Source organism: Polistes fuscatus, unplaced genomic scaffold (genome assembly GCF_010416935.1).
Source record: "Polistes fuscatus isolate 324 unplaced genomic scaffold, CU_Pfus_HIC Scaffold5, whole genome shotgun sequence".
In the NCBI taxonomy this organism is placed as follows: domain Eukaryota; kingdom Metazoa; phylum Arthropoda; class Insecta; order Hymenoptera; family Vespidae; genus Polistes; species Polistes fuscatus.
In genome coordinates, this window is record NW_025113129.1 from 8162060 (window position 1) to 8177807 (window position 15748).

Genomic DNA, 15748 nt, shown 5'->3' on the forward strand with positions numbered 1-15748 from the left:
AAAGAGATAAGTATGTAGTATCTATCTTATGATAGATAACTAATAAATAATAAAAAAAAGTGATAAGAATGTTTAAATATCGTTGTTCACGTCGTTGTTGCAATAGATAAAGCTTATCAAAATTTGTCGCGATTTCTCTTTCGCTTTTGTTAGACAATGGCGAATGCAAACGAAGACGACTTGCTGCGTATACGTATACATGATTTTCAAGTCGCTGACGTAACGTACGTAATTGTTCGGTGTATATGTGTCCGGGGAATATGCGATACAAGAGGCTAACTTTCGCTTGAGTACTCTACGTGAATGGAATATTTTACTTTAGAGTATTGCAACTGTTCAATATGTGTATGTGTGTGTGTGTGTGTACGTGCACTGTGTTTCTCCATATACTCGGCAAAAGAGTTGTATTCTAATATATTCGATCTATTTTATTTACAGGAAATAATTTTTCTACGATCTGAAAAATGAAAGTCAAGGAAATAGAACCCTTAGAACCTTTCGTACCTTTCGAAAATTATATTCAACATTTAATAACGTATCTGAAGTATCTCAGAATTTTGCGACAAACGAATACATTTTCTATGCCAAAATTATTTTTATTAAACATCACGGTTGCAATTTCTCTCTTCGTTAATTTTGTCGTTATCGTCTCTGAAATTTCAATGATTTCCTTTCATTCCGATATTGAACAAATTTCGAGTACTATCAATCCTTTGGGTCTTCACATAACCGGTTTTATTAAATGGACTTATTGTATAATTAAGAGCAAAGAAATTAGTAGACTTCTTGATGATTTAAATCGGTGTTATTTGCTTTCGAAGAAAATTGAAATTGGGAAGAGAGATAGAGGTAAAGAATACAAATTTATTTTCTTAAATAAATAATAAATTAAAAAATTAAAAGATTAAAACAAATAATTTTTTTTTTAGAAGGCGCTTTTTCTAAAATAGAAATGAAAACTGTGTACAAAGATTCAAGGATCTTGCTATATTCTTGGACAACGTTTTGCGTATATGGAGTATGTCATTGGTGTTTTAACGCACTTCTACTAAATTTTAAAGGTCAAGGGAAAACTTCCAATACAAATAATAGCAATGTCATTTTGTTACCATTCATAACGAGGCAACCGTGGAGTATTGAAACTGTTACGGGTTATACTTGTTCCTTTATTATTCAATTAGTCGGTGGATTAACTTCGGCTGTTGGTGTTTCTAGTTATGATATTTTATACGTTTGTATTTTAATGGTAATTTATGGACAATTACGATGCCTATCCTTATCATTGATCGATATGAATTCAATCGTTGGTGCAAGGTAATATTGATTCTAATTAATTACATAAGCTAGCTATTTTATATAAGAATCCTTTATTGTTACATTAAAGAGAGAAGAATATCTATTTGTAGAACAATCGAAGAATTCGAAATGAAATTACGTTGTTGCGTTGATCATCATAGAGCTGTGTTTAAGTAAGCCAAGTTTGTATATTTTAATTGTGTAAATGTTTTTAATACGTTTGAGTATTAACGATATATCAGATTTATTTTTATAGAATATCGAAGAGTTTGGAAGCTTTGGGGAGTTTACCAATGTTTATACAATGCATAGAAAATATAATCATCATTTGCTTATTATCCTTTGAAGTGTCTATGATACAAATTAAGGTAGAAAGAGATATAAAACATTATTCATAACATTAAAAATATACAACATCATTTACTAACGTCGAAAATGATTTATTTGAATGATTTCAAATTTGTAGATGGATTCAGAAAATTTAATGAAATTATTTAGATTAATAGAATACTTTTTTGCATTGTCAGTGCAATTATATATCTTTTGCTTTTACTCAACTCGAATTTATACTTTGGTTGGTATTCACAAAACTGATAAAAATAGATTAAGTTTTGTAAAGTTATTTCAAATGTCTTTAGAGCTTACAAATCTCCGATGCTGTGTTTGCATGTGAATGGGAACGAATTATATACGATAAAAAAGAAAATATGAAAGAAAGAAAGGAATTATTAACTAATAAAGTGAAGCATTTGATACTATTTTTATTACTGCGTTCTCAGAAGCCTATTATAATGACTGGTGGTCCGTTTTACGTATTATCTCTCGAAACATTTAAATCTGTAATTAAATTCGATTATAATTAATATGATCTCGTAAAATATAACAAGAGAAAATAATATTCTTCATTTATTTATCTTTTTCAGATAATGACTTTAGCAGTTTCGAATGGAGTAATACTTCGACAATTTTCCGATAATTAATATCTTCGAGATTTTAGTTTTTTTATTATAAATAAAAAATAAATTGCATTAACACACAGTAATCAACAATTTAAAGACATTTGTACAGAGAAATCTTTTCCTCCATTCGCCATTTTTACGCTCACGGTATTATATACATATATTGAATCAAGCAGTAGCGTAGAGTAACATACTGAAATATATGCGCTCCTGATAAAAATACGACAACCCGCAGATGACTCGCGCAGTTGGCGCGCATGTAAACACCGCTCGAATCCGAAGTCACGACTCAGCAACGTGACATTAATTTTATAAGAATAACGTTCTTATCGTTTGCATATAATATTTCTATTTATCGTAAAAATAATAAAAAATACTATAGCTTCTGCTCTAATCAGTCAAAAATTAAATTCGATGTTAAAGAAAAAGAAAATTTTTTAAATATAACTATCAGTATCTGAAATTGACTTTAAACAAAATAATTTGACTAAAACCTAATCGATATTTATGCAAGTTATATCATTTAGCAAGTATTGATAAGCTTACATAAATAATTAATTTCTTTTCAGTTAATTATCCTATTTAAAAATATACATTTACAATTTTAATAAACACGAAAATGCAATTTAAAGGATTATTCTAATCACACACATATTTGTAATATTCTTTAATCTTAAGACTCATCCTAAAAATAATAATGGCAATATAATTATTAAAGTATATTTATAATGTTTCATTTATATGATAACAAATATTTTTCTTGTGCGTTCAATTCTTATATAAAGTTTCGTTCTATAAGAACGCGTATGCGCACGAGACTTAGGAAGGCGCGCGTGACGACCTTGAGAGCAAAGCGAACTGTGATAAAAGGAGTAGGGAGAAAGAGAGAGGATGACATCCACCTACAACCGTATAAGAAGCCCGCGCTTATAACAGGAGCGCACGAATAACATGGAAGTAAAAGCGTACCAACTTGAATAGATGATAACTCGTTACTTCGGATACGCGTCTCGACGTTTAAATCCGTGAGTGGACTCGTCTCGTAACGATAATCGATCTCCTTACCTATCATGCATTCCCATTAAGTGGAAGTTGATATTAGAATGCACGTGGTCGTCCGTCCTTCCGGGAAGTTTCATCGTTCGATACTATCGTTTTCTAGCGTTTACCATCAAAGGAGTATACTCGGCACGAGATAACATATCTACGTTCAAGAATATTTTTTTTTTTTATTTAAAATTTATATTTCAACTATTATCATCGCGATGTTTATATATTTATCTTATGCAATAAATTTCTTAAATAATAATAATAATAACATTATATAAATAAGAATAGGGTAATATTATTGTTTATCTTATTGCGTATAAGAATAATTATTTTATTTAAAATATAAATTCAGTAGAGAGTAAATACTTATATGTATAAGTGAAGAAAGACGAATGAAATGTATAATAAATTTCATGTTAAAATAATTTCAAAAAAGTAAAATATCGTGATCGAAGAGGAATTGGTATTTTCCATTTGAAGAAATATGAGACTGTGAATGAGATATGTGAATAAGCAGGCTGAATTCCGGGATTCTTGCTAAAGTATGATTGCCTGGTCGTGTATCCGCGACTCGCGGAGTCCTTACGGCGATATTACGCTTTGGCTCCACACGGACGTCGGCGTCGACGTCAAAGTTGTATTCACGGCGACGATACCGCCGACGGAAGCGTTTCCCAAACGAATGCTATTTTCTAACTCAAAGGTAAAGCCACGGTAAGTCGATGGTTTCTAGAATACGACCACGTACCGATATACGCATATGTATCGTTGACACTCGCCAAGACTCCTCACCTGCCCATCAAAAGACGTAAAGTCATCCACATTGGCCAATCGGTTACTCGGCTAACATGTGAGCGAGGAAGTAAACGACTGTCCTTTCCTCACACCCCTCTTATATACCACTATGATATATTCTATAGTGAGCTACCTATCCAGTTCTATAGAAGGTTTCCTATACATCTGCGTACGATCACAGCGCCACTACTATACTCGCATGTTCTCTTCGTCGTTACTTGGCGAAATGTGGACGCCTTTCGAGTACTGTTTTTCTTGGCACTTTGAAGTGTACCCCGGGTATAAACGATCGTTCCTTCTTTCTTCTCGAATGCCAACGCGAAAGGGACATCGTAATTCGTACTCTTCTAGGAAATAGTGCTGAAGTTGTGTCGGGTAAAGAAAATAAGTAAGAGCAAACAATTCTGAGATCAAGATTCTTCACAGGAATCTATTTTATCTTGCTCAGTAGGTAAAAGTTTACGCGAAATCTTGAAATTATTAAATGTAGTTTGAAAAAATAACAAAATATTTTGGTTTATTATATAAAATAATAAGAAAATGTTGTTAATAGGGAGCACTGATCAGGTTGCTTTTTTAATTATTAATTGTCTTCATCGTCGCTTATTATCTTTCGAGTGGTCTTCAAATTTCTCGGTTTTTCCGTCACACTCTCCTCGTCACTATCGATTATTTGAGAGATTGTTGACTTGTGAATTGAGATTTTTTCTTGATTATCTTCCTCCTCGTCGGATTCAAGTGTAATTGTGGGTTTAGAATTTTTTATTTGGGAAGTTTCAGAATCTTCGTCGCTGTCCAATAAACGTGGCCTCTTACTTGAGGGAGCTTCTGTTTCGAAACTTTGACTTCGGTTTCTCTTAGCTTCATCTACTATAATAAAATAAAAATGTATTTTATTGGAATTATGAATTAAAATGGAGAGGAAGAATGTTGCATTTGGAAATACCTGGCTCGTCCGCGTTCCTTTCGATTTCTGGTTCAGATTCGGACGAATCCGAAAGCAATTTGACCCGACGTTTAGAAATTATCTTCACGGTTTCTAAACATGCATAAAAATATCGATCATAGAATTATTGGATTATCAGTTAAATTTAAAAAAAATGTATAATTGTTCGGCATTAAATTTGTGAAAGGCTTCAGAATCAGAGGATATTCTGTTTGAAATTACGGATTTCTTATTTTCTTCTATAAAAAGAAAAAAAAGGAAAAAAGAGAGAAAAATAAAAAGTTATCTTTAAAATAGGAAATCGTTAATAAGTTTTACGAAATGGATCGCTTGGGAGATTGCACTGTTAAATCAGTCGGAAATAAAATAGATAAAGTTGAAGTTTTCTTTCCGTTTTACTACAGAACTATAGACTGAAATCGAAATTGCTCGAACGAACGACGAGTCTCGTAACATAAAACTGTATTAAAGAACGTTAGCCTTCTTCCTCTGGCATTCTCAATAAACGTTCCGTCCGTTGGTAAATCCCAAATAATCTAATAGCTTGGCATCAGCAATAACAGAGGGCAGGAAACTACCATTTTCTCGTTTCCTACACGTAACGAAGCGCCAGCAAATCGTACGTACCGATTGCTTGGAAATTACTCTCCGTACCTTCCTGATTCTTGCCATTTTCCACTTCCTTTATTTCGATGGTGTCGGCAGTTTCTTGCACATCACGTTTAGTCGACTTTTCAGATTTATCCGAATCTGAGGGTACATCTACTACTCGCGAGATCGATGCTGAAGATTCTAATAAACGATCTACGAAATAACAACAATTTTATGATGATTTTAGTTGTTTGTTTAATAAATTGTCTCCATATAATCGAACTTACCTTTTTTTGTAAAGAATTTTTTTATAGTCTCCAATACGTCGATATCGTCGTCACTTTCGTCGCTTGAATTATTTCTAATATCGTCGTTGGTATTTTTTTTAGACGGGACTTCTAAAACCAGGGGGGAACAAGAAGTATACATTTTAAATCAATTTTACATAGAATTTAATACGAGATTTCAGAATATTTGTCATAAAGACAATTTCATTGGACAAATATGCAAAGTAACTTGGATTCGGTGGACCCTCGAGATCTCCTGAGATCGATTAATCAAAACTAAATAATTGTGAATTACCTTCGACGATGAATTTTCCTTCCAAAGCATCGGCAATAAGATCACATCGTTTTCGTATGGTAGAACTGAGCATGTTCGCTGGAATTCGCCAATAGATTTCCTGTTCGTTCATAGGTGGTTGCATGCCCATAGCGCGAAGTAATTTTTGAAAATTTTTAGAATCCATCGCATTTGATGAACTTTCTGTCAACGGCACCAATGGGATTCCTTCGGTGCTTTCCTCGTCGCGATCATCGAGAGCATCCTCCAAGGATTCCTTGATCCATTCCAATGGCTCCGTCATATCTGATTTATGACGAAAAATTTTTATCAATTTCTTTTATATGTGACCTATTACAAATCGACTATTAAGTTTATCCTGCAGTTTCCGCCGAATATTATTACGAGTTATCATATCCAACCGGAACGTAGAACATACACTCGGTAAAACGTTAAGTTCACTCTATCGTAAGTGAAATATGAGGGAGAATAAATTGCTGTCGGACCCTTTATTGTTCCACTCGGTGCAATAGTTACCAAAGTTCGAAGTGGTAGAAACGAACTTATCAATGAACTCGATCGTGCTAAGAGAAATGACGGATACTTTTGCGATAAAACTGATAAAAAGTAACAAAGAGAACAAATAAAGAAGATAAAAAAACCTAACGTCAAATTAAACGTGAGAAGGAATCAAAATTGTCTGTTTTATTCGGGAAACTTTCGAGAGGACATTAGTGCGTTTCCAATATAAATCACTCGTCCCCTATCTACCACGCGTACCAACTTCTAGAACGAGTAAAAAAAAAACAATAAAAAGAGACAAAAAAACAGGAGAGGATAAAAAGTGCAAAGGTTTCGATCAGCGTTGTCACCATTCCTTTACCGTTTCTTCTGAAGACGAAGCGATGTTAAAGTACCGAGGAAGCTTTGCAAAAAGCACGAGATATCGTCATCGATACGCCGGGAAATAAAGGAGGGTCGTTTTCTAACGACAGCAGCTTTCGAACTAGTCTACGAGAGAAAAGGACGATGGGATTACTTCTGACATGTCCCACATTTGCACACCGAGTAGGTATTTCACAGGGACAAGCCATTATTTTGCTTTTTTATTTCTCCATTGGTTCTATACCCTAGTGATAGCACGTTGGTAATGCCTTCCGTGGCAAAGATTCCTCCCGAGAGTCCTTTTCCCCCTTTTGCAACCCAACCCTCTTAGTTGGTTCTACGACGAGAAGACATTTGTCCTACTCGCGAGAACGAAGCTTTAGTCTTGCAACCTTTCGACGGTGACTTCTTTCCTTCTCTTTCTATTTTTTCTGGTACATCGTAAATCACCGAGTGAATGAGAGAGACAAATAGAAAATCAAAGAGAGTAAGAAAAAGAGAGAGAAAGTATGGCAAAGTAAGAATAAGAAAGAGTAAGGGAGAAAAATAAAATGAAGAAAAAAGAAAGAAAGATAAAAATAGAACTTTACTCACTTCCTTCGATGACGGTCTTCAAGAGTCCAGATAATTGTGCATCCGTGTAAAGAAACGTCTTCTGGTCTTTCTTCCTTCTCGACCTTCCTGCTTTCGTCGTCGTCGTCGTCGTCGTTGTCGTCTTTCTCTTATTCGTTGGTTTATTTTGAGCCACGTCGTTACGCCCCGAGGATTTTCTACTTTCTTCCTCGGAGTCCCGATCCTCGTCGTCAGAATTACCGTCAGACTGTGTTTCCCACGACGATTTTCCTTTGCGCACAACAACACGTGGAAAAACGATATAAAACCTTTTTCAAGTTACTAGCCTCTGTTCATTGGCGAATCCTAAAACGCACGACTTGCTTCTATCGTTTTTCAACCTTCTACAGATCGTTTTCTTTCGTTCGGTGTTAAAGTAAATAAATAGAATTTCAATTAAATGATTAAAATTATTTGACCACGTATATTAGGATGGCAAATAGAATAGTTGAGTTCGTTGCTACTCGTTTCAATCGTTTAATATGATTAGAGACATGTATATTTAATCTGCATATGTTGCATATATATTTCTCAATTATGTTGCGTGCATGATTTATTACTTTAGTTAAATATTAACTTTTCGCTTAATTTCATATGATAAACATTAACCAAAGCTGAAATCCTTAAAATTGCGAAAGTAAATTTAGCTACTTCTATTAAGTAATAATCTTTATAATATATTCTTAATAATGAAAATAATGAACTCGTTAATTTACAAAAAAAAAAAAGAAAGAAAATATTTCTCAATGCAGATGTATATTAAGTTTGGCGAATTACTGTATTTTGTATCCGCGAATTGTTAATGAAGTTTTCCAAATTGCCTATCTCGGATAGAAGCCATCAACTCTGGACAGAATGACACTTTCATTCTCGCGTGTTTCCGTTATCGAGATCGATTGTGTGTACGTATATATCCGCGCGCGTGTGTGTGTGGGTGTGTATTGAACAATTATGATACCCACTCGAAACGTTCTACAAAATGTTTTAACGTTTTCCATTCGATACGAGACAAAGCTGTCCGTTACACTTCATCTCTCAGTCTTATATCTACGATACGATCCATTGCAATGCATTGAATACAAATAAGGTAAGAGAAGGAAAAACAATATCCACGATAAATATGAAATTCCTTGTATGTAGTGCCGTAATGGAAAGCTAGAAAGAAAGAACGTTATTGGTTGCAGAGAGAGAGAGAGAGAGAGAGAGAGAGAGAGAGAGAGAGAGAGAGAGAGAGAGAGAGAGAGAGGAAATGCAGTAGGAATGCGCGTTTGTTCTCCAATATTAAATAACAAGATTTGTATTCCGCGAAGATTCTAACATGAACTTCGAGCTTTCACCGAAAGAGAAGACGTGACGGTAGGGAAAAACAAATGTTATTTCGTCACTAGGGTCTGATATTTAAAACAGTTAAAAAGCCGACAACGTACATACGTATATAACGTAAATATCGAATCGGACGTAGAGATAAACTTGTTTTAAAGTCGAACATGTATCGTTACGTGTGTTTTATTGTTGAAATAGTCGAATGTTAAACGATGAAACGAGAGACATGTTTATCGAGCTGCCAAATCTCTCCCTTTCTCTCTTTCTCTTCGTTTCAAAATTGTCCATATCCTGAGGGTAAAATAAAAATGACAAAGCGTTACACGTGTGTACGATGTGATACAAGGTGTCAACAAATTCGTACAGTGTATATATGTATAGGCTGTTTCAAAATATATAACCATAACTTTAGGGTTACGTCATGGTGAAATATCGAGCATATGATTAAATAAACTTTTTTCCTTATCTGAGTGTACTAAAACCACCTCTGACATTATGCCTATATATTTTGAAACATCTTATATATCTGAACATATTTGACGTATCAAAAGTTAGAAAAAAAAACTAAATAAGTGTGTAATACTTCAAATAATCGATATTTGTTAAATTAAATTACTTATATTCGGAAGTATTTATAAAATTTGTTTTGTGAATGTTAAAAGTGAGAGAATGTAATGAAGGTTATCGATGAGTCCTCAATCGCTATATAGAAAATAATCAAACAACAAGTTGGTAAAATAAGAAGAATGAAAAGTAATGAACACGCGAAAGTGCTTCTATGTAGATATTCGTTGGAAAAGTAGATAAAGACGCCTGCCGAGTCTACAAATGAAACAACGAGCTTTCCAGAGAGGGGGATGAATCTTCCTAGAAAGTTACGTTAAAAGGAAGGAAGAAACAAAAAGAAAGAGAAAGAGAGGAAGAGGGAGAGAATTTCGCAGCTGCAGTCCATGGAGCGGATAAGAACGCAGGACGAGGGTATAATTGCGACAAGGAGTGCACGGTGAATTTTAATTTCGTGATATTTCTACCGCAAAATTTGTGGATTATATATAATAGGAGAAAGTCGCGTTCGAGAAGATAAAATGAAAAAATCGATGAATACGTAACGAGGTAGTAAACGGGCCTTGTATCAAGGTAGTAAACGGGCCTCGTATCATATAATAATCTCGTTTAAAGCTTTAAAACACAAAAATATTCGAAATTGGAAACCGAATAAGTTCTGCTACGATTATCAATGGATAGTACATCGAATGAGACATAACCGATCGATATTAATAAAAATTGCCGTAATTATAAAAATCTTTATTCATTATGAAATTCGCGGAAGATTTGTATGGATTCGCTGATGAAATATTTTATCGTTTTATGAAATACTTTATGAAATATTTCCCCCAGAGATATCTATAATGCAACGAACAAGGAGATTCGTTTCGAATGGTTGTGAGAAAGAGAAAATTTCGCAGGATATTAAAATGATCGAACCGCGAATCTTTCGATATATGTATGCATGTATGATAAAAAAATATGAAGAGTAAGAGAGAGAGTAAGAGAAAAAAACGATATGCTTGATAATTAATTGATCCTTCGATTTTCTGACGATCATGACGTATTGGATCTGAAGAACATCAGAGATATATTTTCATTTCCATTTCAAACATATTAATAGAATAAAATATATATATACGATACATCGAGTGTAGAAAAATATGCTAATTAATTACGGGATTCGAATGAAAGAAGAAATTAGAGAAATAATTACGAATGGAAAATAAAAGAGATACACACAGGCAATATGCATGTATTGAGAAAAATTGAATACTTTCAATTAAATGGATGAAACGATTTAAATAAGTTCACGTTGTAAACTTCGATCAGGAAAAAGATTGAATTATTTATCTCCTACTCAGGTTTATCGCCTGAGTGAGACTCATAATCATTTTTTAAATATTGATCTAAGATTAGTTTTTACATATATGTACATTTTTTGTTACACTTATACATGACATGGGTCGATGACTATGAAAAATGGAGAAGAAGGAATTGTAGGAAGCTTGTTCACCGCTTGTAATATCGGTAATAGGCTTTTTTTTTGGATAAGGGTAAACGTCAGAAGAAACTGATCTCGCTAAAAATGGACCTTTGCTCTTTTGTACGCTCGAGTGTAAGGGAGTAGATTTCTTTCTTTTACTCTCCTATATACATGGTCTTCGACGATCACGTTAACCGATCGGATTCACGCTGTTGAATTTCTTCGAGTATGGTAAAAAAGATAGATGCGAATGAAATGGAATGGGATGGGTTAGGAAACAGGAGGCCACTTTGGATAAGAGAGGATAACTCACCGTGATTGCTTTTTTTAGATCGTTTTTTATACAGCTCTTTCGGATCCTTGGCTAGTCCTAATTCTAAAAGCTTTTCTTTGATCTTCGGTTTTGTTCGTTTTATTCTCAACCCGTTGAAAATAAGTTCCACTGGATCTGTCGATAGACGTGAGTTAAATTAATACGAAGCAAAATATTAATTGTTTATAAAAGCTTTGTAAACAGTTTATTTATTTTTTCATCAAATAGTTTTCTAGATAGATAGAGATATATTGTATAGTAAAGTAAAAAGAAAAAGGAAAAGAATAAAAAAGAAAGAAAAATATAAAAAGAACAAAGTTGGCAGAAAATGATCGAAGAGAGGAGTCGGTAATATGAAGAAAAGCTTGAGATAGATTAAAGTCATAAACACGAGATAAAGAAAGAAGATAAAAAGTAGAAGTTAGAAAAGGAAAGGTCGTAACTACCTTCATCTTCTTTCAGCTGTTCCCAAAGTTCCGTGAGCTGAGCGATTTCCTCTTCGGACCATTCCTTGGGTAGTCTCTTCTGTATCTCGTTTCTTACAGCCTGAACGTGATTAAAGAATAAGAAAGAGGAACATGTTAAACGTGATTATAATTTTACAATGCCAGTTGGAGTAAAAAATAGGAGAAGAACCGTCAGCTCATTTTCCGACGATTAACCTTTCGTCCTTTCTCGAAGGAAGGAAGAGAAAGGAAGAGAAAGAGAAAGAGAGATACGGGGAACAGAAAGGGATTCCACGAAGGCCAAAGCCTAAATGGCTGTCGCTTACTACTCCATGCACTAAATGAATGTCAAACGAACACGCTCTGCTTTTACTCTACCAAGGAATTCTTTCTCTCTCTCTCTCTCTCTCTCTCTCTGTCTGTCTCTTTCTCTCTCTGTCCATCCCTTGGTACTTTTCGAGTCACGAGGGTGAAGCGTACTCGCGCATGAAATTATTTAAATGAAACGCTTCCTCGCCTAAGCTCTTCTTCGAAGAGTTTGTCAAGGAATAAATAACAGGGTCAGCCCTTTTTACTTTGTCGATCTTGATCTTCCTTGCCCTGATTTTCATCTTTTCCACATTGTTTATCGAAAGAGCCTACTCGAACTATAAGTTCGAAGGAACCATTTCTTTTTCTGCTGCCCTATGACGATCGGGCACTTATGATTAATCGTCAATTTCAAAAGCTTGGTAAATGTGCTTTCACAAGTAATGACGTCAATCGTCGGATAATGAAATGGCAGATCGAAGAAGGGTCCAATAATAAAAGGATTCTCTATATGTTACGCGGAAAGAAAACGTTCGTTTAATTTTAGTATTTCATTTCTCTTCTAATGAATACGGTCGTTTATCGAATATCTCGTTGTTTTTCCAATCTTTGAGAAGTGAGATATATTGAAAATCAATGCATTGTTATTATTTCAAGATCTTTAACATCTAGATAAAGATGAAGAAAAAGATCGATTTTCAAGCGTATTTCAAGGAATTAAAAATATGCAGACTCCAACGATGCACTCGCTACACGATATGAAATATTCAAGAAATGCTTTTAATATCTGCGAGACCTAGAACGAAATAAGGGAAGTATTAATCAAAATATTATAGATAGTTTATATACGAATATTCTCAACGATCGATTACAATATGAGTTCTCTCTTCAATCTTTGTAATTCTACGGTGTGTGTGTGTGTGTGTTTACTGTATTTATTCAATTTTTATAAAAATATACACTTCTTTGTTGACAAAATTTGAATATTTTTCTTTGGAGAAAATATTTCTTCGTAAAAGTAAAGTTAAAAGGATGAAAGAATAAGCTTCGAGTTCTCTTTCTTTTTATCTTTTTTTTCTCTCTTTCTATTTCACGACGAGAAATCTTTTCCTTCTGACGCAGCGGTTTTCTTATCTTGTCTTTATGGAAGAGTTATGATCTTGGATACTTTGGTTAGATGTCATTGAATTTCTTTAATGTTCTTGTCTTCCGACGTCTCAACGTCATTCAAGGAACTTCAAGAAATTTCCTCCTGCTTGAGGGTGTTCAAGAATTTGGAGTGATATCGATGCCACCATTATTTGAATTACCTCTAAAGGAGGAGTATGCTAAGCGTCTTGTGTGAATGGCACCAGAATATGAGGTTTTCATTGAAGTAAAAGAGACAGACGGATAGACAAAGCATGTCAGAGTGAGAGAGATAGAGAAGGTGTATATTCCTATTTCACGTATTTGCGCATCTATGATTAATCTTCCAATTCGGATATGAATTATGCTCCGTAACGGGATTTGAATAGCTGCAAATGAGTGTGCTACAATATCTTATGGCAATACGAATTAGACAGACGTCGAGCGAACATTCGCACCGTTTATCTTATCATTATCCTCTCTAACTCGTCTTCTTGTTTCTCCAGAATATAAACAACTAAAATAACTAGAAAAATAAAGAGAGATGATATTTCAACGTGATATGTGAAGATACGAGGAAAAATGTTCGATATTTGGATCAACATTGAGGTTCATTGTATTATATTTTATACGACGTCGAGAAAGTACGAGGAACTTTCTTCGCTCGTTTCTATAAATAATGGGATTGACAGTATAAAGGGCTAGTGAAATTGCTTTCAGGAAAATATTACTCGAGTAAGTTTCAAATCGCGATACGATCCTAATGTTCGTTGCCGAAAATATTAAATGTAAATTGTATAAAAAAAGAATTCTAAAAAATATTAATTAACTTTTTAAAATTCTTATTCTTACATTTTCTTATTCTCTCACAATTTTCACGCATATACACGTAAGCTATGAATGCGTGCTAAACTAAAAAACTGTATAAGAACGAACAATAAAGAAAGGTGGTTCTTCTAATCTATGATACCTTTCTGGCTCTCTCATAAAATCGTATTCTTTTTTTTCTTGATAAACGGTATTGAAAAATATTCTTTATAAAAATTTTTACGGAAATAACTGGACAACTTTATACGGGTAACTGATAAAATATACGACGGGTCCAAAAACATATGATATATGTAGGTGTTATATGACAAAATTACGTTCGCGATTGATAAAAATAGTAGGAATGCTCCTTATCTCTCTTTCTCGTTGTACCCATCGGTTGATTTACGAGAAACGTTTGCATGGTTTTAGAGAAGCGCGACTGGTCGATATCGAGAACGTGTGTGCATGTGTGTATGAGTGTGAATGTTTGTGCACGCGTATGTACGAGAGCGTGGGTGCGATTTAACCAAAAAGCGTCATTCTCAACATTAACCCGAAACAGTAGCTCGTTCTACGTGACAGCATTATGCGAGCTCGTAAAAACGTCGAGAGAAAAAGAGAAGGACTCACTCAAAATGTCAGGAAAATACTACGCCGAAGAAAATTCTTTTATTACGACTCGTTGAATGGAAGATCCTTTGAAACTATTTTCTGTTTTCCCTTTGTTTGTTGCTTTCTTTGTGTTCTCTTCTTTCCATTCTTTTTTTATAGTCGAACTTGTTTTACGATAGTGACGGAACATTTTTAATAAAAGATACAATAAACATTAAAACACACTTTCTACGAGTTATATCTAATTATTATTGATCTTTTGAAAAAACGCGCGCGCGCGCGCGCGTAGGAGTGACATCATACATGTATTTCTATCTTGCTTCGAACTATCGATCGAAAAAAAAGAGAGGTGGGGGTAGACGAGTGTAGGAGACAGGGTGTAGGGGGTGAAAGAGGGTTGAATAGGAAAGATTCCGTTTTGTGAAGCAGCGAGGTGCCTCGTCATCGACGGAAACATTTTTCCACTCTCTTTCCTCTCGATCGTGTTCCATCCGTTAGCTCGAATTCTTAAAGCAAGAGAGAAGGAAGAGTCGGAGGAATGAGGTGGGCGAGGGTGTCCTCTCTCGCCGCGCACGTTTGTAAAACCTCACTCGTCGTCTTCTCGTTTCAACCCTCGCCTATTTTCGTGAGCTCAAGAGGATGATATAAATGTTTATATGTGTATCGCACGGGGCAAAAGGCAAACACGCGACACGATAGCTTTTCATGCCGTTAGATAAAAAAGCGAAAGAAACAGAAAGAAAGAGAGAGAGAGAGAGAGAGAGAGAGAATGTAGGAGAAAAAAGATAGTGAATTTAAAAGAAGAAGGGGAGTTAACGGAAATGGAGTATTGGTGGTGACGAAGGAAAGACTAGGATATTTTCGTACTTTTCCTGAAGGAAAAGCAGAGGCATGAAAGCAGCATACGCGGGCTATAGAAACCCGTCGACGGAAACCTTGATCCGTTCGCGGAGAGAAGCTGAGAGTAAGGAGAACATGGGGTAGGAGAATAGAAGAGAGAGAGAGAAGAAATAAAAAAATGAGACGTACGAGAAAAGGAAAGAGAGAAAGGAAGAAAATCGTCGTGAAGAAAGAAGTAAG

The 15748-nt window shown here is 34.6% G+C and overlaps 2 protein-coding genes across 2 annotated transcripts in view; one reads left to right on the forward strand and one right to left on the reverse strand.

Moving 5' to 3' along the window:
- Positions 1-464: 464 nt before the first annotated feature.
- On the forward strand, positions 465-2528 carry LOC122522118 (odorant receptor 83a-like). Its single transcript, XM_043642928.1, has 7 exons — positions 465-849; positions 930-1314; positions 1407-1469; positions 1553-1664; positions 1763-1870; positions 1935-2135; positions 2220-2528. Exons 1-7 carry the CDS (start codon positions 465-467, stop codon positions 2274-2276), a joined length of 1311 nt encoding a protein of 436 aa, XP_043498863.1. The 3' UTR covers positions 2277-2528.
- Positions 2529-4502: 1974 nt separating this feature from the next.
- The window catches only part of LOC122522624 (protein timeless homolog), a 159663-nt gene continuing 148417 nt past the window's right edge, over positions 4503-15748 (reverse strand). Inside the window, exons 20-27 of the mRNA XM_043643854.1 lie at positions 11810-11909; positions 11364-11498; positions 7678-7926; positions 6220-6504; positions 5925-6035; positions 5674-5850; positions 5047-5139; positions 4503-4970 (exon numbers count right to left, since the gene is read on the reverse strand). Of these exons, the coding sequence (XP_043499789.1) occupies positions 4684-4970; positions 5047-5139; positions 5674-5850; positions 5925-6035; positions 6220-6504; positions 7678-7926; positions 11364-11498; positions 11810-11909 (1437 nt within the window). The 3' untranslated portion in view covers positions 4503-4683. The remainder of the gene's footprint in view (positions 4971-5046; positions 5140-5673; positions 5851-5924; positions 6036-6219; positions 6505-7677; positions 7927-11363; positions 11499-11809; positions 11910-15748) is intronic.

What these genes read in the sequence shown, in the direction of transcription:
- LOC122522118 (XM_043642928.1), top strand. Translation starts at nt 465, where the DNA reads ATGAAAGTCAAGGAAATAGAACCCTTAGAACCTTTCGTACCTTTCGAA. An exon ending in CATCATAGAGCTGTGTTTAA is followed by an intron (nt 1,470 to 1,552) that starts GTAAGCCAAGTT and finishes TTATTTTTATAG; the next exon opens with AATATCGAAGAGTTTGGAAG. An exon ending in TGTCTATGATACAAATTAAG is followed by an intron (nt 1,665 to 1,762) that starts GTAGAAAGAGAT and finishes TCAAATTTGTAG; the next exon opens with ATGGATTCAGAAAATTTAAT.